Source organism: Erpetoichthys calabaricus, chromosome 3 (genome assembly GCF_900747795.2).
Source record: "Erpetoichthys calabaricus chromosome 3, fErpCal1.3, whole genome shotgun sequence".
In the NCBI taxonomy this organism is placed as follows: domain Eukaryota; kingdom Metazoa; phylum Chordata; class Cladistia; order Polypteriformes; family Polypteridae; genus Erpetoichthys; species Erpetoichthys calabaricus.
The window spans coordinates 204482174-204504445 of record NC_041396.2 but is presented as its reverse complement, the minus strand read 5'-3'; the positions used below and the strand labels follow the sequence as shown (position 1 = coordinate 204504445).

Below are 22272 nucleotides of genomic sequence, written 5' to 3'. Positions count from 1 at the left end.
AGAAAAAGCACCACAGATGCAATATTTGCTCTGAGGGTGTTGATGGAGAAGTATAGAGAAGGCCAGAAGGAGTTGCATTGCGTCTTTGTGGACCTGGAGAAAGCATATAACAGGGTGCCTCGAGAGGAATTGTGGTATTGTATGAGAAGTCGGGAGTGACAGAGAAGTATGTTAGAGTTGTACAGGATATGTACTAGGGAAGTGTGACAGTGGTGAGGTCTGCAGTAGGAGTGACAGATGCATTCAAGGTGGAGGTGGGATTACATCAGGGATCGGCTTTGAGCCCTTTCTTATTTGCAATGGTGATGGACAGGTTGACAGATGAGATTAGACAGGAGTCCCCGTGGACTATGATGTTTGCTGATGACATTGTGATCTGTAGCGATAGTAGGAAGCAGGTTGAGGAGACCCTGGAGAGGTGGAGATAAGCTTTAGAGAGGAGAGGAATGAAGGTCAGTAGGAACAAGACAGAATACATGTGTGTAAATGAGAGGGAGGTCAATGGAATGGTGAGGATGCAAGGAGTAGAGTTGGTGAAGGTGGATGAGTTTAAATACTTGGGATCAACAGTACAGAGTAATGGGGATTGTGGAAGAGAGGTGAAAAAGACAGTGCAGGCAGGGTGGAATGGGGGGAGAAGAGTGTCAGGAGTGATTTGTGACAGACGGATATCAGCAAGAGTGAAAGGGAAGGTCTACAGGACGGTAGTGAGACCAGATATGTTATATGGGTTGGAGACGGTGGTACTGACCAGAAAGCAGGAGACAGAGCTGGAAGTGGCAGGGTCAAAGATGCTAAGATTTGCATTGGGTGTGACGAGGATGGACAGGATTAGAAATGAATACATTAGAGGGTCAGCTCAAGTTGGACGGTTGGGAGAAAAAGTCAGACAGGCGAGATTGCGTTGGTTTGGACATGTGCAGAAGAGAGATGCTGAGTATATTGGGAGAAGGATGCTAAGGAAAGAGCTGCCAGGCAAGAGAAAAACAGAAAGGCCTAAAAGAAGGTTTATGGATGTGGTGAGAAAGGACATGCAGGTGATGGGTGTAACAGAACAAGATGCAGAGGACAGAAAGATATGGAAGAAGATGATCCACTGTGGCAACTCCTAACGGGAGCAACCGAAAGAAGAAGAAGAAGATTCAATGATTAAATGAAGACAAAACAGACACAGTAGGCGATAGCAACCCTATTAAACCAAATAAGAGAGCTAAGTCAGTATAAACAGACGTCAAGTAGAAAAATGTCAAGAACAAACTAAGAGGCAACAACTAGTAGCAAAGTTAATGTAAGTCATATCTACTGAAGAAATATAATCATGAATGGCACAATGGAGCAATTATTAACTGTGCTATCTTCAAAGGCTTGAAAGTTAAGGTAATTGACTATTCCATTGTTTTTTAAGTTCAGTACTGGGAACCTCCCTTGGCTGAAGGTTTTAATTCTAACCAATTTCACAATCAGTGTATTATTCTTACTCTAACAGATCTTGTTGGTTATTTATCTGCACTAGAAACTTTTCAGAGTAGTTCTGTAGTACTAGGGCGTTGTACCGTGTAAGCCATTAAGGATGTAGTGAGAAGTCAAGCAAAATGACACCTTTTATTGGCTAACTTTACATCTTGCCTGAAGAAGGGGCCTGAGTTGCCTCAAAAGCTTGCATATTGTAATCTTTTTAGTAAGCCAATGAAAGGTGTCATTTTGCTTGACTTCTCACTACAGAGTAGTTCCAAAACACTTTTCTTCTTTGCCAGTTTTAAATGTGTTTCTTTTGCTGTTTTGTTTTTAATATGCCCTTAATTGGTTAAAGCTTGTAATCCATCCTTAATTGCATCTAAATGCTGCTAATTAGGAATGAGCCGTATAGACACAGGTGCAAACAACACTGAAGGCTAAAGGGGAGCAGTTACCGCGCTGCCATTTTCACTTGTCTGATCATTAAGAAACGTTTCATACAAATGAGCAGGCAAATGAATGCAGCACTAAAGTAATTGCTCCACTTTAGCATTCATTGCTGCCAGCATTTAGATATAATTAGGATAGCAAAATCTAAAGAAAAAAGGGTTAATAAAAAGAAAATGCCAAAGGAAATTTATGTATTTACACTTTACAGATATTTACATTTTTTATTTAGAATAAGAGAACAATAAATGACAGCTCATTAAAACACGAGATCAAAGATTAATGTACTAATTGAGAAACTGGTTGAAATAAGAACCTAAACCGTTATGTATCCCCCAGGACTGAACTTAGAAACCACTGGACTATTCCAAATGGACACCACATAAATGTGTATGAATGGGGCCTGTAATGAATGGGTGCCTGATCAGGGCTCGTTCCTGACTGCTGCCCAGTCCTTCTAGAATACGCTGAATTAAAGTGGGTTTGAAAATATTTTGTAAAAAAATTGTTATCAACTAATGCTATTATAGAACCAGACACACAAGGTATCACACAAGGTGCAATTAAATATTTTAGATTTCCTCCTGCAGAATCTTTTTTTAAAAATATTAAACATAAAAATGAAGGCTTTATGAGTTTATTTTTACACAATATGTGCAAAATTGTTGTGTCTTTCATTCAGGTTGTCTAATAAGTGCCTTATGATCTCATTACATATTTGAAGGTCAAAAGATGATACTGTCTAGGAGATTTTCAAATATAATTGAAGTAGTACAACAGATGGCCAGCATATTATGGAAAAGTTAAATGAAGTTAAGCATCATGTAAAATCAGGATCACCCATGGAGTTCACTCTAATGCATATTATGAGATGAATAATTCCATTTTGTAACAGGTTTGTGTCATGCCTGCCACCTAGATATTGGTGGTACTACTAGCTCTAGCCTTACAGACTGGGGAAAGTGGTGAATTGTGTAATATGACACAGTTAAAATAATCTGCAAGCATACTCACCTTTACAATCAGCCTTTCAGGCTTTTTCTAGTTCCCAAACCGCCAACTCAGTTATACAGCTTCAACTTATACAACCTTACTCCTCAAGTCTTCCACATGTATTATGTCAAACTGAATTTAACATATCTAAAACTGATTTCAGTTTGGTGATGGTGGTCATATGCACAATTGTCTCTTCTCAGCTGTGAAATGCTTTTCCTCCTTTAGAGGTATTAACATCCTCTAGTTGTTCTCAAGGACTAGTGCTCTTCACATCAGGATGTTGTGTTTGCAGAATGGCCTGTTCCATTCAGATTCATCAATTTGTCATATTTTCTCGAGTTTTTAGTACTGTTTTTTTTTCCTTTCAAAATTATAATAATGTTCTAATGCTCTGCTGGTGTTTCAATAACCCCAAACATGTTTGCTCTGACCGTTCCTTTGCCATCAGGAGGCACTTTTTGCTAGGGTCTGTACTAGCCAGCACTGGAACATCTCAGATACAGAGGAATTTTTAACCTGATTCCATGTGTGTTTCAAAGACAACTGATTAAATCGGGGGTTTGATAAGGTGAGTCACAGCAACATAGGTGAATGTTTGAGAAATCAGTCAGCGCCATTTTATGTATCTACAAGTAAAGGAGATGAAAATTCTTTTTTTTTTTTTTTTGCTTTACATTTGTACAGATGTGTGTTGGTGGAACCGTGGTTTTGCATCTTAGCTGCTGTAGACTTGGTTTGAATTCCAATCCAGTGTCTGTCATACAAATCCCAGTTAATACATAAAGACTACATATTGTAATTGAATAAAATGGAAAACTGGAATAAAATGAATAAGATAGAAAATTGGAAAAACATATGGATGGCGGATAAATACTTTCATAGTTATAAAATAGATATGGTACCTTTCTCTGCAGGTTATGTGCCAAAGTCTTAGTGTCTGTCACTGCATTATTCTCCAACTTGACTAGCTGGTCAGTCCGGGAGAGTATAGCGTCCAACCTCATGTCAAATCCGACATCTGCTGTTAGTCTGTCCAGTTTCATCTTCTCTGAGAGCTGATCCAGAAATCTAAGATACTAAAATGGGAAAACAGTGTGTTTTTAGATTAAATGACTGACTGCAGTGATCTGACCAGGCCTAAATACAAAATAATCCTTCAAACTAATTAGAAGGAAGTTAATTAAAAAATACTTGATGCCTGTCCTATGAGCAATAACAGCATGCTTGAAATGCCACACATGCACAAAATAATTACAGGCCATAAAAGGAAATTAATACTGGAAGGCCTTATGTTCAAACAGCTACTCATTCACTTGTCCATGTTCTCAAATCCACTTTCTCAGTAACATGAGGTACAAAGCAGAAACCACCATAACATATTCATAACCATGTCTACACTCATTTACTCTTGGCCAGTTGACAGTTTCTAGTTAATCCAAATTGCATATTATTGGAATGTAAAAAGAAACCTAAAGGTTAAACCTATTTTAGATTTATTTTAAAGCAGCCATCCACACATTCCTCACTTTATCCAATTCAGCATCATAGGCCCAGTGACTTTCCATGCAGAAGAAAGTAGCCAGACCTAGACAGGTGACAGCCTATCACAGCACATATTCACGCACCAACACCAATAAATATGGGATCAAGATTTAGAGTCACCAATGAATGATACATCTTTGGTATATGGGTAGAAAGCCAGAGCACAAGGAGGAAACCATAAATATGCAAAGTCCTTTTATAATTAAACCAGCCCTGGATAATGAACCTAAAACTCTAAAGCTGTGATGCAGCAACATTAACCACTGTGCCACCCAGTGCTAGTTTCAAACTAGGCTATTATCTCTGACTGTCTCAATGCAATTTCTGAAGTACCTCCAAGTTAACTTACACTCTGCTTATCGACACTCATGCTGTCCCGAAGTACATCGCCCGTGATCAGTTCCCCTTCTAGTTTATTGAGTTTTCCTCGGAACTCAGAAAGATGACGTTCAGCCTGCTTGGCTCGCAGGAGTGCTGCTTCAAGGAGCTCTGTTTGCCGCTCAAGCTGCTCTGTCACCCGGGACACTTTGGCTTCCTCCTGAGACAATGCCTTTTGAGAGAAAAAGAGAAAAAGTGACACTGATTAGGTTCACATCAAAGCAACTTTAGGAAAGAGCAAAAATAACTATGATTGGTGAAGTGGCATGCTTTACTGCCATGGACCTTAAACTTTACGCTCATGTTCCTGGAATCAGCTTCTGATCATGTGTGTTTTGTGACATGGTGCATTGAGCCTGCCAGAAGTGTCAATTTGAAAAATGGAAGGCTGTGACTATAAACGGATGCACATGAACAGCAACAACATGTAAGGCCACTGTGGCATGGGAATAATGCTCAGTTGGCATTAAGAGGTCTGATATGTGCCAACAAGACATTCCACACACCATTACCCTAATACCACCCTGCACTATTGATGTGAGGTAGTATGGATACAAGCATTCATGCTGTTTATGACACATTCTGACTCAACCATCTGCATATCACAACATAAATCAAGACTCCTCAGACCATACAATATTTTTCTAAGATTTAGTCATCTAGTGCACTCTGTAGTCTCATCTTTCTGTTCTTAGCTGACAAGAGGTGAAACACAGCATGGTCTCATGCCGCCATAGTCTATTTGCTTGGGTCCGACATGTTATCTGTTTATCTGTGCCCTTCTGTACACCACTGTTGAAACACCTCTTATTTTGGTATTTGTGACCTTTCCAAGGGCAGTCACTACAAATGCCACCTGAACAGAGTAGAAGGCAAGCTGAAATAAATATGTTTTAATTGACATGCAGAATGATTGGTAGTCTTTTGGATATTTCAGTATATCTGAGAAATTAAATCATACTTACACTTTGCCTTTCATTGCTCTCTTCAGGTAGGTAGTGTTTTGATAATTAACTGAAATAATTTGAATCGAGGACCAAAAGATGAAACGTAAGTCAGGAAGGGTATGAAGTTCTTAAATCACAAAACTCAAACCAATGATTTGTCAAGATAAAACAAACCCTTAAATCATAGTTCAACTAACATTGCCAAAGAATCAAATACCAGAAAAACTAATGTCAAAAAACAGAGTGGTAAGTGTCACAGTGATTATCTATCAAAATCAGATAAGGAGGAAGTGAACATTGTGACCATAAAACTTAAACCATGATTTAAACCTATGCCCCCAAAAAGGAATAAAAAACCATGGACAGCATATAATCACAACAGGTAGAAGAAACACACTTTGATCTGTATCAAATATAGAACTGCTTGTTTTACAGATCTAGAGTGTGTGCATTGCAATCACATTTCTCTCTATTATATAAAAAAATCCTGGGACAAGATGAGACTTTTTAGCCTGGGATGAGACAAGACTTTTTCAGAGAGATACATTCAAGTCCCGCAAGATGAGAGTTTGTGCCAAGAGATTTAACCACGCCCGAGGCCGGAAATAAAAGACAAAGAGTAGATGACAGAGTAGAACGTCGTAAAGAGGTTCCAAAACGTTGGTGCAATACACATGCAGAGCAGGTTAGATATTATGAAAGTACTAAAATTCAAAAGTCTCAAAAAAAAGATAGTAAAGATCGCATTAGCACAAACAAATGGAAATTATTACTCGGTGAAATAATGTAACAGCAAAAAGCAGATCGAAAATATTGTTCGGATTTAAACTTTAAGTCGGAGATTTGTAGATTGTCTAATTCATGTTGCCATCGGGGAAAAGTAGTGTTTCTTCCCAGTGAAGAGGCGTATCCGTGAGAATTAAAACATTTGTTGTTTGGTGAAAGTGAAATCCACATACACGTGTTGCAGAGATGCAAAGTAGCTGGTGTGTAGCGTAGGCAAGGGGGTTGGCGAGCAAAGTGAGAAGGGGGCAAAGTCCACTAGTTAAAACATAAAATTGAGATTAATTAGAAGAACAATGTAGAATTACCTTATAAAACTGCAGTGTTATATGCCTTTAGGACATTTTTGCACCAAGATTTGCAGCAGTTAATTGCCTTTTGTGCTCATTTGCTTATTGCCTGGCTGAAACAGCACCTCAGAATGAAGACAAACACAAGCAACCATGCAAAAGCTGCTGTGTTTAACAGTTCAAAGCAAGGATGTAGAACACTAGTGTTAGTAAAAGTCAAAATGAAGTTAAAACACAGTCAAGCAAATCTCAACAGAAGGCAGCACTGGAATATCAGCTCTGAGCATCCTTTTATTTTATCCTTGGACAGTCAACGCACCTGCTAGTTTGACACAGCAGAAGATTTGCAAAGTACAAACTGTCACCTCAGGGAGAAAAGGGACAAAGCAGAACAACTAGATGAAATCTGTTGATGCATTTCACAAACATCAAGTAAAGACAAGGCTGACTCATGTCATGTTATTTGTTTCATTAAAATTCCAACTGAAATGAAACTTTCCCTTTTTTGCTGGGAATTTGCTGGGACACTTGGTGTCATTTATAGGAAACAATGAGTATGACCAATAATCACACACATTTTTGTTACTGAGAAGTTAAAATGCACTAACATTAATCTGCTTATAGTATTTATGCAATTATTCTATATTCCATGGTGCCTGGTAAGATAACAAAAACATGTTTTCAAGAATTTCCAACCACTCACATTGCAAGAGGAACCGCTGATGATTATCTGCTGATATTTTGTCAATGTAAATCCTGAAAACTCAAACTTAGAAATGCAGAACTTTAAGGTATGCAAGTAGAGAGATGTAAAATGATTTTTTTACAAAAATCTTCATTGGAATATCGTGTGCGTTGGGTAATAATTAACTATGTAAATAACTATCTGTTAAGGTGAGACAATGATTAAAAAATGTTTATCTCTTTGTCTAGTCTGTATAAAAAAAACACTCTTTTCGAAAGCTGAGTATTCAACAAAAAAAAAAAAAGCTTGGCCCATTTAGGCATCCTTAATCTTTTGTTTAAAAGAATCTTTAACAATTCATACATTTATAGGGATTCTACAGCCTAAACTAAACTAAAAAGGACTTAATAGAAACCATTTTAATGCTGTTAAGAAAGCAAGCAGAAGAGATACCTCTTTCTGGCTCTCCACTTTGCGGCTCATCTCCACAATGCGCTCTTTGATGGCCTCTTCGGAGGGTTGAAGCATCCCACTCTGACCACTCAGTAAATCTGCCAGTTCCTCCCTGAAGCCATGTAACAGATTTTGAGTGGACCGCATCTCATACTGGCTGCTGCGAAGGCTTCCATCAAGTTCCTTTGAGCGCTTTTCCAGGGTCCCAAGCTCTTGTTTGGAGACTTCCCATGCGCGCCGGTTAGCTTCAGCTCTCTCCAAAAGGGCTCTGTTTTCTCGTTCAAGGTTTCGTTTACCCAAGACTATGCTCTCTAACTCCTGGTTGCAAAGCACAGAAAATCTAGTATTAAGAAAAAAAATTACAAAAAAAAAATAATAAAAAGGTACCTAACAGACTTATGGTGTATTCATCCAAACATTTACAAACCCCAATAATCCAATTCAATGTTGACAATAGGGAAGTAGTCTCTTCCAGTAGAAACAAAGCCTGAACAGAGCACCATTTCTTCATTAAGATACATCCATATGCTTACTCCCACAATTGCAACAGGACAAATAAGAATGTTCATTTAACCTAATGTACAGGTGCTTGTCATAAAATTAGAATATCATGACAAAGTTGATTTATTTCAGTAATTCCATTCAAAAAGTGAAACTTGTAGATTAGATTCATTCATTACACACAGACTGATGTATTTCAAATGTTTATTTCTTTTAATGTTGATGATTATAACTGACAACTAATGAAAGTCCCAAATTCAGTATCTCGGAAAATTAGAATATTGTGAAAAGGTTCAATATTGAAGACACCTGGTGCCACACTCTAATCAGCTAATTAACTCAAAACACCTGCAAAAGCCTTTAAATGGTCTCTCAGTCTAGTTCTGTAGGCTGCACAATCATGGGGAAGACTGCTGACTTGACAGTTGTCCAAAAGACGACCATTGACACCTTGCACAAGGAGGGCAAGACACAAAAGGTCATTGCTAAAGAGGCTGGCTGTTCACAGAGCTCTGAGTCCAAGCACATTAATAGAGAGGCGAAGGGAAGGACAAGATGTGGTAGAAAAAAGTGTACAAGCAATAGGGATAACCGCACCCTGGAGAGGATTGTGAAACAAAACCCATTCAAAAATGTGGGGGAGATTCACAAAGAGTGGACTGCAGCTGGAATCAGTGCTTCAAGAACCACCACGCACAGACGTATGCAAGACATGGGTTTCAGCTGTTGCATTCCTTGTGTCAAGCCACTCTTGAACAAGAGACAGCGTCAGAAGCGTCTCGCCTGGGCTAAAGACAAAAAGGACTGTACTGCTGCTTTCTGATGAAAGTAAATTTTGCATTTCCTTTGGAAATCAAGGTCCCAGAGTCTGGAGGAAGAGAGGAGAGGCACAGAATCCATGTTGCGTGAGGTCCAGTGTAAAGTTTCCACAGTCAGTGATGGTTTGGGGTGCCATGTCATCTGCTGGTGTTGGTCCATTGTGTTTTCTGAGGTCCAAGGTCAACACAGCCGTCTACCAGGAAGTTTTAGAGCACTTCATGCTTCCTGCTGCTGACGAACTTTATGGAGATGCAGATTTCATTTTCCAACAGGACCTGGCACCTGTACACAGTGCCAAAGCTACCAGTACCTGGTTTAAGGACCATGGTATCCCTGTTCTTGATTGGCCAGCAAACTCGCCTGACCGTAACCCCATAGAAAATCTATGGGGTATTGTGAAGAGGAAGATGCAATACGCCAGACCCAACAATTCAGAAGACCTGAAGGCCACTATCAGAGCAACATGGACTCTCATAACACCTGAGCAGTGCCACAGACTGATCGACTCCATGCCACGCCGCATTGCTGCAGTAATCCAGGCCAAAGGAGCCCCAACTAAATATTGAGTGCTGTACATGCTCATACTTTTCATGTTCATACCTTTCAGTTGGCCAACATTTCTAAAAATCCTTTTTTTGCATTGGTCTTAATTGATATTCTAATTTTCCGAGATACTGAATTTGGGACTTTCATTAGTTGCCAGTTATAATCATCAACATTAAAAGAAATAAACATTTGAAATACATCAGTCTGTGTGTAATGAATGAATCTAATATACAAGTTTCACTTTTTGAATGGAATTACTGAAATAAATCAACTTTGTCATGATATTCTAATTTTATGACCAGCACCAGTACATGTTTTGGGAAGTGTAAGGACAAAGACAATACTAGGAAGATATCGTAATCATATATTCGGAGAACAAGCAAACTTCACATTCAGATCCAATTTCCTGTACTTATAAGTTACCCATGTCACTAAAATGATAACAACTTCTTACAGTTATTTCTAAATATTTTCAAGAGAGTACAGCTAGATAAAATGAATACACATGATACTAGACACTAATAATAAATGTTTGTACTGGAGACTGTTTGGCCTCATCCAGCACAAAGAATATTTTCCACTTTCTGTGTCAGTCATATCCAGATCTGGCAATTCAGCACAATAGTGAGTAGGTAGTTCTGTCAAAAAAAAAACTGAATAAGAGCACACATTTCTTAAGTTCACACCATTTATATGCATGCTATTTGACACGCTCTTCAAGGCATCGTTTGAAAACCCGATTTCAGTTCTAATCAACTTGGATTGCTTGTGGAACCCCATTTTTTGACACCCATTGCACGCCCAACCTACCTGAAAAGGGGTCTCTCTCTGAGTTGCCTTTTCCAAAATTTCTTCCTTTTTTCCCTAGAAGGGTGTTTTTTTTGGGAGTTATTTTTTTTGTGTGTCTATTTAGTGAGTCAAGGCTGGGGGGCTATCAAAAAACAGGGCCTGTTAAAAGCCCTTTGTGGCACTCCTTATGTGATTTTGAGCTATACAAGAAATAAATTGTTGGTGTCCTTGTTGTTCTTGTACATAAAGCATGTACCCACCAGAGTAGAATCAGAAAAGCCACAGCAAAGCTAAATTTGCAAGATGGCCATTGTAATGTTCAGCTATATGTTTTCTTAATTTTATCTTCTCTGTAGATAGATAGATAGATAGATAGATAGATAGATAGATAGATAGATAGATAGATAGATAGATAGATAGATACTTTATTAATTCCAAGGGGAAAATCACATACTCCAGCAGCAGCATACTGATACTGTATATGGTCATAGCAAAGGAAATAGTACATTGTAGAACTCCACAGAGAAGCTAAAATGAATTTGTGGGATATAATACTGCAATAAAAAAATGCTGTCCAAAGTACAGTAAAAAGGGTTAAAAAAGTACAGTATACGCAGTTTTAGTATTACATGATTGGTCATCTAAAGTGTCCTAAGTTATTCTCAAAGTAAAACTTCAACCAAGAATAATATTTTTTTTTATTTGTTACTTACCACATGTTGTTTGTAGTAACAGTAGAAAAAAAAAATGTAATCTCATTTTTTATGAGGAAAGGATATAACAAAGTTCCTGACACAATAGACTTCTATGGGGCCAATGATGAAGAAACAGCAAACATTATCAAAACAACCATGAAAAAAAATCTCAGTTCACTCATGTTGCATAATCATATGTCAGATATTCAGTCGTATGTTCACAACATCTTAAACATATAGTATGCATTTTGGCTAAGATATTGCTAAATAAGCCTCTTTCAGAAAATGGTCAACAGCTGAGGAGTTTGTTCAAACAGGATTGAGCTTTTGATTGAAGACACACCTCTCTCCTCATTCATTGGTTTGAAAGCCACAACACCATACTTCTGGGTTTTTCAACAAAAGTTGGTGAAACTGCACTGCTGAATTGACCATGGGATGCTTTCCTCCTGATCATGTTTTCACTCGCTTTTCTTTCCTAATTGTTCACCTCTTGCAGACCAATACTTGCATTGCTGAAATTATGTGTAGTGACTGTAAAACTGAACTATAAGAAAAGAATTACATACTTATGTTTGATAGTACAACAAAGACATTGAAGATAAGTTGCTTTCTAAGTATGTCCTATTTCCTTTTATTATGAACTTATAACATATATTTTGTTGTTTCCTGTTTATCCTCTGCATCCTTGTTGTCATATGCCATGGTAACCAATGAATGAATTATTACTGGGCAAGACTCCTTAGCAATGGGTGAGAAGGAGGTGGGTCTACAATCCAATAAATCATTATTATTATCTGCTTCCATTTTTGCTGTTGTTGGTTTGATATGTGTAGTGCGTCATTGTTTAAAGATATGGATGTACATTATAATACTTTATAGCTGAAACCTAGACACATGAAAACCAATTTAAATTACACATAGGAATCATAAGTCAACCGAATATCACCCACTCCATCCTATAAGCCACCAAGCTCAAGGTGCCCACCACTATATGTACCAACCATCAAACATCCCCACATGACTCAACCCATTCTATCCCATACTGGCCCTGGAAGAACTTGGTTACTCTTCTGCAGGGTAAGTCTGTGGTGTGGATTGACTCATTAGTTACATAGCCACTCTGCCTACCTGTAAGAAATATTGAGATATGCGGGAAACCCCAAGAAAATAAATGCCTTTGTACCATTCTATTTCTCTTAATCCAAAATCATCAAATTAAAATAACATCTTCAGTGTACTATGTCAGAAGTTAATAGATTTTTGACCTCTCGCGTAATCACAAGTAAGAGGTATCTAGAACAATGAGCGATTATTTTCTTAGAACTCCTCAACCCCCTTAGCCCAATGCCATTTCTTATGTCATTCATCTCCCTAAAGCATTCACAATGGCTGGATGAAATGGATTGGTAGCAACAGATACCTGACGAAGAGACTCAACTTCCTTCATGCTAGATGCTGATGCTTTCTGTTCTCTGGCCACTTCTGCAACTAGTCTCATGATGGTCTCTCTACTGGCTTTGGAGTCAACCTCATGGGTTTCCATACTCTCCTCAAGGATAGTAAGCTTACTCTTCTGTCTGGCATTTTCCTGACAGAGCTCATCCAACTGCAAGACATATGGTGGCCATAAAAAACAATGAACAACAGTCAATGGTGGAAGTGAACAATAGCCATACTACAATTATGCACCTAAACTAAGAGGCACTGAGATCATACTAAAATTGCAAGGGCAAAATAAATTATTTGAAAGCGAAATCTGTCATGGGAGTGTGTGCCACTCCAATGTATATTAAGTGAAATGTTAGTATAACAATTAATATTGCTGACAAAACTGACATGATAGTGCTGGCTTGATAAATGATTTACCTTGGAGATAATATGTTCCTCCTTTCCTCCAGAATCAAGGTTAAGTCGGGCAGAAAGGTGGCTGAGAAACTCCTTGTGCTTCCTCTCCCAACTGGAAGCTTTTTGCTGAGTGTCATCCCATTCATTCATGTAAAGTCTGATAAATGGAAATAAAGAGTAACAGTTGAAGTCTGCTGCTCCTGATCAGATCTTAAATTAAACACATGCATCAAATGATCTGCTGAAGTACTAACTGCCTCCCTTTACTGGCCTTCTATCTGCTCCAGACTTACTCTCAAGACATTACCGTACACAGCCCCACACATTAATATCCCCACTTTAATCAATATAATCCTGTGAAGGAATGAAGATCTCTGGATACTGCTTGTTCATGACTCCTCTGCTCTGGTGAAATGTTCATTTGATTTGTTAACCTTCACTCACCATTCATTCTCATCTGGAATTAAACCCACCTACTCTACAATGTATATTGAAGTGACATTCTTAGAATCCATCAATAACATTTAATTTTGAAAATTGCTTCATATAGTCCTCCTTTGAAATTTTATTTGCTGTTTTACTGTCTGTATTACAGTGTTCATGAAAGACACCCATTCATCTATCTACTTCTTATACAATTCAGGACCAAACTGAATTAGTAAACACATTTGGATAGGGTGTAATTCCTACACCATGCTTAGTTGCTCATACAAGACTATTTATATTCACCAATTACCTAAACAAACATGTTCTGGCAATGTGGGAGGAAAAATGGAGTAGCTGGAGAAAAATCTATACTGATACATGCTAATTAACCTCATACATGTGCAATCACAAGGCTGCAGAACTTCATTGGCTGGTATAGCAACTTCCCTCCTGATGCACTTACACCTCGCCACTTGCATTCAAGAGTACCTGGTTGCACTCTGCAACTTAGCATGTAAGATCATGTGCAGCATTATTGCGTCCATGCTCTGCATTCTGGGATTCAGGTCAAGCCATAAGGTGCCAGCATCTGAGCAGGTAGCTGCTATTACCTGGTACATGTAATGACGTGAATGTTGTTACAATGAATAGCACAGGCCATATGAAAAACTGAACATTTAGCCACTTACCTTACAGACAAGCCAGCTACCGCATACAGTACCATCACATCTGCCTAAACCACTCTGCCTCAAAATAAATGAATCATGGATTGACACAGGCCACTGAGCAATTTCATTTGTCAGTTTCATATTGACATCACAGATGGCTTCTGCGTTAATGGAATGTAACTGCTTATGGTGAACAAAAGCAGCTTTATTCTCACTAGATGTCCTTATTGCAACACAAGTACAGTAAAGTGTTCCAATCACAATATGAAAACCAGACAATCCTGCAAATTGCCTTGTTAAGTTGGCAAAAACATGTTACGTTTAATGTATGCACACCCACGCCATATGAATGCTGGATGTAGCACCTCACCTTTATTTCCCACCTTCTCCAAAATCTTGCACACAAACGGGTCAGAGTTGCCATAAATATAAGCACATTTTTCCATCACGTTTTCTTTTATAAATCCCAAAGTTAGTACGGAAAGCTGTATTTCAAGCCTATTTTTGTGCGTATGTGGGTTTTATAAATCTGACACCCTGAATTGATGAGGTAGCAGTGCCAACCAGGGGTACTACTGTGTTGCCCATTGCGAAACTCATAACATTCCAAAACCTGCTTATTCCAAAGCACAGGCATTTTGGTTACCAATCTGCTCACACACATACTCAAGCAGAACCAATTTAGAATTAGCAGTCAACCTAACATACATCTCTTTGGATGTAGAAGAAAACTGGAGGGTTCACACAAACAATAATCAGGCTTGAGATTCAAGTTCAAGGATGCCTAATCCAGGTGAGAGTAGCACCTAACACTTAGCTTAATAGCTTATAATTTCCTGGTTTTCTAACTTCTGCAATACATTTTTTTCTTAAGTTTTGAAAGTGCCCAAAGTCCTTATGTCTATCACCCTGTCTAGCAATTTATTACACATGTCTAGGAATCTGTGAGCAAAAACAAAAACAAAAAAAAGCTTTATAACATTTTTGTGAAATTTATGCTTAACTTACCCCTAACATTTTCCATTTGTGCCCAGTGCTCTTGACAAAATCCTCATTTCAAAACAACAAATTTGTGTTACTGACATTTTCATAATTTTGAACACTTCAATTAGGTCACGTCTTAGTCCCATTTTACTTAAACTGACAAGGTTCTATCCCTTCAATTTTCCCTCATAGCCTCACAGTATAGGAATCAGTTGAGTTGTTCTACTCTGGACTTTCTCCACCACTGCTTTGTCTTTTTTGTAATACGGAGACCAGAACTGTACACAACACTGCAGAAGTGGCTTCACAAGTGAATTATAAAGCTTAAGCATGGCCTTGTTTGACTTGTACTCCACACATCAGGCTATACAACTTAACATCCTATTAGATTTCTTAATCACTTCAGTACACTGTCTAGATGTACAGAGAGTCCAGTACACATACTATTTTATATAAGAACAATTCTGGCCCAGTTACCTCTTATTCTACCTAATTATGATAAAATGTCATCTAACTAAATTTCATTCTTTTTAATTTCATTTTCAAAAGTGACAAAACAATATTTGCATCAGACACACAAGTGGTCTTCACACCCAGGGCTCACATTGAGTATATCAATCACGTACAGAAAGATTGGAATATTGTTCAGAATAATTCCCAGTGCAGTTTAGTATTACTTCTAACTTATTATCGAACTGTCCAAACATATCCAACTTCAAAAGCCTTATACCAGCAAAAAACAGGAACATGAATCCTCTGAGGAGCTCGAGTTTTCTTCCCACATCCATAAGCCGTGCAGGTGAGATTAGCTGAACACTGTAAATATTCTAATGTTTCTTCTTTATTTAAACTATTACATTCTGTTTTAAGAACATTCTTATCCAGGATCCTGGAATTCGGCACATGTGGCCATAACAAAAATGAAGCACAAGAATACTGTTTGAGCAATAACTGCTTCAGCAGTAATAATTGACTTCTAATTAAAAAAAAATGCAGAAACAAAATCCTGAAGCCTTTCAGACCTGTGTTTTGTTAATTGGGACATCTTGTTAGAATTTTTTTTGTCAATTAAATTTTTCTGTTCCTCAGTAATAAATCATCTGAAAGTTCTAACCCCAAGGAATGTTTTGTGTATTAATCATTTGGTTTGAGATACATTTAAAAACTTTTACGATTCAATTTTAAGTTTTTGGACCTTCAGCTTTTTGTTCACTCTCAAACTCTTAAAGAGATGTTTTGATCTGCAGTTTAAGAAAATGACATTTCGGAGTTTTAGATATTCATTCTGATCATAGTGCCCTGAATACACACAGATTTTTTGTTCTGTTTTAACACCATCCTAATTAATTCTTCTGCCAGAAGGAAGCTAATAAAGCAGATGGACTTTTCCAATGCTGTTGTCTAGCCGAGTCATTTTGGACTGGCGGAACTGGTATGAGAGACTGAATTTGCGTCCCCCTCTCCTTAGTCTAATCCAATGGTTTTCAAGTTCAGTTCTGGGTCCCACATGGCAGCCGTGTTACGTCCCAATCAGTGAGTCTTTTAACCTCTGAGTGATCTCATTGTTTTAATTTGTTGATGTTTTTCTCTTATATTTTCCTTACTTTGTATTGAGAAAAGAGCACTACTGGAAAATTTACATTTATAACAAATTAGGAAATATTTGTATTTTTTGTCACAGTTTTAAACTCCATTTTGTCATTTTCTTTTGAATTCACTGTTCTCTTAATTGCATCTAGATACAGAGCATTAGTGATGAGAGGAGTAGACAAAAGGGCAAATCACACTGAATGCTAGAATAGCTACAGTTATCAAAGGAATGGGTGCTGACCTGTAATAAACATTAGGGGGTTATTATTGGCTGCAACATAAATGATAATCCACAAACAACAATAGTAACAATAATAATAATAATCCTGTAACTAGTGTGGCATAAGAGGCACAAGAGCAGCAAATAAAATAAAATGATCAATAACAGGACTAGAACTCTAGGCTTTGAATGTATTGGTAAAGGTTGATTCAATTCAAAGTATAAACATCTTTTCAATTGGGATATTATTAAAGCTTGCATTAAAACTCCACAAATATCATGCTCTGTTGTTCACCACCACCTGTGACCTGAATAATTCCACTCTTCACAATCGCTGATGGAGGACTAAATAACTTCTCCATCATTCTCACACTGGAAAAACCATGTGCAGTGTTAGGACATAAATTCAAATAAGCTGTAGAATGACAGTTTTAGGGTAGAAGTCAAGGTTGGGCTTAGAGTGTTTAGTATTTAGTGTGAACAATGCAGTGAGCACAGTGTACTTTTAGGACATGATGTCAATACAGTTTTATTCTTAGGAATTGAGTGGAATGGTTTTAGTACAGGGTATTTACGTTTTCCATGACATAGACGTTAAACCTAACGTAAGATTTGTGATTCAACGTGTGTGTAGATAACAGTTTAACTTCTTTTTTTTTTTTTTCAAACAGCACACATAGCCTGCAAATGCCTTCTTGTTCAATGCTTGCTTTTTTATCTACATACATTAAAGTTAAGTCCTGCGCATACAAATTTCTGTCCAAAAAATGGGTTGACATCAAGGCACTGTGGCTTTACAAACAGATGCTTCTGATGTCATGTATTGATTGGATGGTTATATTATGTTTTTTGCATATGCAGACTAGGACATAGTCAACAGGAATTATGGGTAAATGTTTAATAATCATCATACTTCAAACTCATTGAATTTCAACAAATTCATTGATTATATTAGGCTAGTCATTTTATTTCTGGAAGCAAAATTTGATTTATATGTTTATGCGAATCCACAGTAAGAGAATGATTATGTTGTTAACATCACTATACACTATCTGTTAGGTTGGCGGACTTAAAGAGAAAGCTGTCCTTCCAAATACTTGTTGGTTCTTATAGTAAACAAGTACAGTATCTTATTTTTTTCTTCATAGAGAAGGTGGGTGAGGTGCTTGATAGAGTGCTGCCCACTGACTTGGTAGTCTTACTGAGTGATTTCAGTACTCACATTGGGAATAGATAGATAGATAGATAGATAGATAGATAGATAGATAGATAGATAGATAGATAGATAGATAGATAGATAGATAGATAGATAGATAGATAGATAGATAGATAGATAGATAGATAGATACTTTATTAATCGATGGAGATTCTTCGTGGGGTGTGACTGGGAGTAATGGCCTTCCTGGAATGAAACAGAATGGCGAGTTGTTATTGGATTTTTGTGCTAGTCAGAGATTATCCATAACAAACATCATATTCGATTACAAGGAAACTCATAAGTAGTACTAGAGCACCTTGGACCAAAGGTCGATGATAGACTTTGCAGATATGTCATAACAAAGATTTAGCCTTTTTAGATAAATGTAAAATGCAAAAATCGGAGAAAGCCTGCTAATACTTCCCAATTGATATGTGTTTTCTGAAAGACAGTCTTAGGAAGAATTATTTGAATTATTTTGCATTAATTTTGGCAATTCAGGCTAAATATAGGTACATAGATATTGGATTTAAATGGCCTGCAAAATTAATTTGAACCGTTAAACAAACAAAAATAGCTCAAAAGTGGAATGTAGTCACTTTTACCTTCAGTATAAATGCAGGTTTAGTAGCCTGTACAGTAGTTTCATTTTTACCATCGTGACTTTACTCTATCAAAGACTATCACCTCAGGCCAAACCTACAAGTGTCCTGTTTAGTAAATAACAGCTTAAAAACGTTAAAAGAGTACAAAATATTAAGAAGTATAACCAAAACAATGACTCTGTCATCTAAAATACTTAAATATCTTCTTCATTTAGTAAAAATGTAGCATAACTGGTTTATAATTTTTGGATTGACACAGCAAAACACTATAACTGAGAAATAACAGCTCACTTCATTAAAGGGCTGGAATTTTAGGGGATGGGGGATGCAGTTTCGTTTTTAGCTAGAGTACATTTTCAAAAAGATTAATAACAAAAATTCCAGGATACAAAGCAAATATGTGGCACATTGTCAATTTCTTCCCTTTTTATTCCAACATCTGCCTGGATATTCTGCCGTCCTTGACACACTGAACAGCACTGACATTTCCGTAACAACTTGTTCCAGGAAAGCTTCAAAATAACCCAGAGTGACGGCTGTGTGTTGCCTATCTAGGACTGCAAACTAACATTCTGCCTCAAGGACCTTTTAACTTAACTTGTGAAAAATTAACAATTTGTACTAGCAGAGTGTGAGATGTGTTTGAGTGTAGCATTTAGAGACTAGAGTGTAATAGTTTATCACTGAACAGCACCAGTAAGAAGCATCTCCTGGTAACCACACATGTTCAGTAGATTACCGAGCACAAAATTCCTACATTTATGTGACTGCAAATATTAGAAAAGCATTTCATATCTCCCAGTCGATGATATGTGTGATTGCATCCCATGATCCACTCCAGCCATTTTAATAGCTCTAAATGTCTGTGTTGACATATCCATGGTTCCTAAAAAACTCTGTGTAAGTTCACTTGCATGAATGTAAGTCATGTAAGAGATTGTGTGTTCTGCTATGTGAACAAAGCCCTTTAATCACCCTGTACTTTGTTTAAATTCAAGCATGAGTCAAGCCTTTGTTTCAATGATAATTCACCTTATCAATTTGTTTTCTCATTATAGATCACATAATAGTTTATGTTCATCTATTATTCTCTTATTTCACTGTAATATCAAAAGCCATACCTTTTTTGTGTGTGTGTTTGTTTTTGTTATTTTTTTCAAATGTATCTAGAAAGAAGTGTGAAGTTTCATTGAGGTCCAAGTAATATTTGTCTTAGCTATTGGTTACTCAGAAAAGAAGCCTACAGTGAAAGAATTATTGCAGTGCTCACCATTTGGAACAGCAGACTTCCTTTGTTTGAGTGTATTTAGTTTGATACAATGCTCACTTTTTATGCATATAGGGTTGCAAGTGTAGTGTACTCAAAGTGTGCAAGCACTTATTGAAAGTGTCCTACATAACGTTAAAGTTTTGATCTGTAATGAAGCTCTTCATATATGAAAATTATCAAAGCAGCACGCAGGAACAGGAATCTGGCACATCATATATCAGTGCAGAGAAAATCTAACAAATCATAGGAAAATATAAAGAGCTGCAGTAACATCTTCCATATATACTGAGAGGTTAAGTACAAAAAAAGTGTCTTATCCTTGCTATAATCTGTTTACAACACCTTTACAGTCATTTTTTGTGATGTTATAATGTCATTCCAGAATGTGTTGTGTTGTCATTCCAGGATGGCCATTATCTTCAAGCAATCACCCTCTGACCATTTCATTAAATTAGCCTGTGACACCATAAAGCAAGGACACAAGATAAGCAAAATCTATCCTTGGCAAAAACAAAACAATTTTTCTTTCATCATTTAGGAAATGTATCATACAAGTTTGGAAGAAAAAAAAATCCACCACCATTTAATTTTCTAGAACATGAGATTTTTTGCACGGTTTTTAAATAGTGTGAAAAGGTGTTTATTTGTACAAACTGCCAATTTTATGATGTCAAATTCAAACGTTAAAGCAAATTGGTTAAATGTAAATGAATCACAGACCAAGAATGGGTCAGTAGGCCAAGGGACAATGGAAACCGAAGGAAATTAGATCAACACTTCTGAATCAAAAGAGAAAATGCAAGGTAGTTGACCCCAAAGGCATAGAGCAAGTATTGATGCTGTGGATCTCTGAACCAAAACCTTGGAACCTAATACCACTAAACTCTAGCATGCATGATCAGAAATAGAATTTTGTACTATAGATCTTTTTATTTTATACCATGCCACTTATTTGTTTTTAATGGAAGCAACTGGACAGGTCATTATTCTGGCTCTTTATTAAAAAACGATCTTTCTTATTGGACAAGGTCAACTCCAGCACACACAATGAAGCTAAAGATCCAACTGCTGGCAATTATTTCCAGCTCTTCAATTCATCACCTCTATTCACAATGCAGTGCGATTAAACTTTTGCAGACTTACCGTAGTTTATTTTCAAGCTCCTGCAGCCTTTCCTTCAGAGTACTATTCTCTTTGGAGGTTGATTGAAGGGCTAATTCTGTACGAGTTTTAGATGAGGACACAGTGCCTGATTCCTGTTCAAGTTCTTGAACCTGTGACCTGAGGGAACTGATCACAGAGGCTTGCCTAGCATTATTCTCTTTGTAATTCTCCATCTCCTGCCTCATTTCATGGATTAAGGTTTCTCTTGAACTCAGCTTTGCTCGGACTTCCAGGAGCTAAAATACAAACACATTTTGTAAATTAAATTTCTACACAAAAGCATATAAAATAGTAGCTATGTGTTCATAATTTTGCAAATACATAGTTTTGCATGAATTAATAACTGGGAGTAAATGTTTGTGAGCAACCTTTTTTTTAAATTGTGGACACAACTTCTAGAGCACTTTCTGCTGTCTGTAATACCAGTTTTCCTTTTAGAATGAACCTACAACCTTTGGATTCCAGTTAGTCAACTTGGATGTTTACATGCTACTTCCTTATTGTCTGGGTTTCTTTTTGCAACCCACATACTGTACAAGTTTTAAGAATGATTGGGGAACACTAAATTAGCCCTTTGTTAAAGATGTTATGCTAGTATGTTTGGCTGTAATGGACTTATCCCCAAGCCAGAGCTGGTCCCTGCTTTACACCAATCCCTTCTGAAATAGCCTTTGACTTCCTACTATAGCCATGGAATGGCCAAATGGGGGAGACAGCTTGATGGATGAAATCTCCAGGACTCTAAATATATCCAAATCTTCTTATGTGATATCATTTACTGTTAAATTCTGCTCCGTACTTCTAAAATTTTTATTTTTATATTGTATTGAGGATTTGTTCTGTTCTGTGTATTGTATTGTATTGTATTGACCCCCTTCTTTTTCACACCAACTCCACGCTCAACCTACCTGGAAAGGGGTCTCTCTTTGAACTGTCTTTCCCAAGGTTTCTCCCATTTTTCCCTACAAGGTTT

At 37.3% G+C, this 22272-nt stretch overlaps 1 protein-coding gene across 1 annotated transcript in view; it reads right to left on the bottom strand.

Moving 5' to 3' along the window:
* Positions 1–22272, bottom strand: part of ccdc170 (coiled-coil domain containing 170) — a 55744-nt gene that overhangs the window by 20977 nt on the left and 12495 nt on the right. Inside the window, exons 5-10 of the mRNA XM_028797700.2 lie at positions 21279–21535; positions 13196–13331; positions 12750–12935; positions 7977–8294; positions 4790–4990; positions 3801–3974 (exon numbers count right to left, since the gene is read on the bottom strand). Coding sequence (XP_028653533.1) covers positions 3801–3974; positions 4790–4990; positions 7977–8294; positions 12750–12935; positions 13196–13331; positions 21279–21535 — 1272 coding nt within the window. The remainder of the gene's footprint in view (positions 1–3800; positions 3975–4789; positions 4991–7976; positions 8295–12749; positions 12936–13195; positions 13332–21278; positions 21536–22272) is intronic.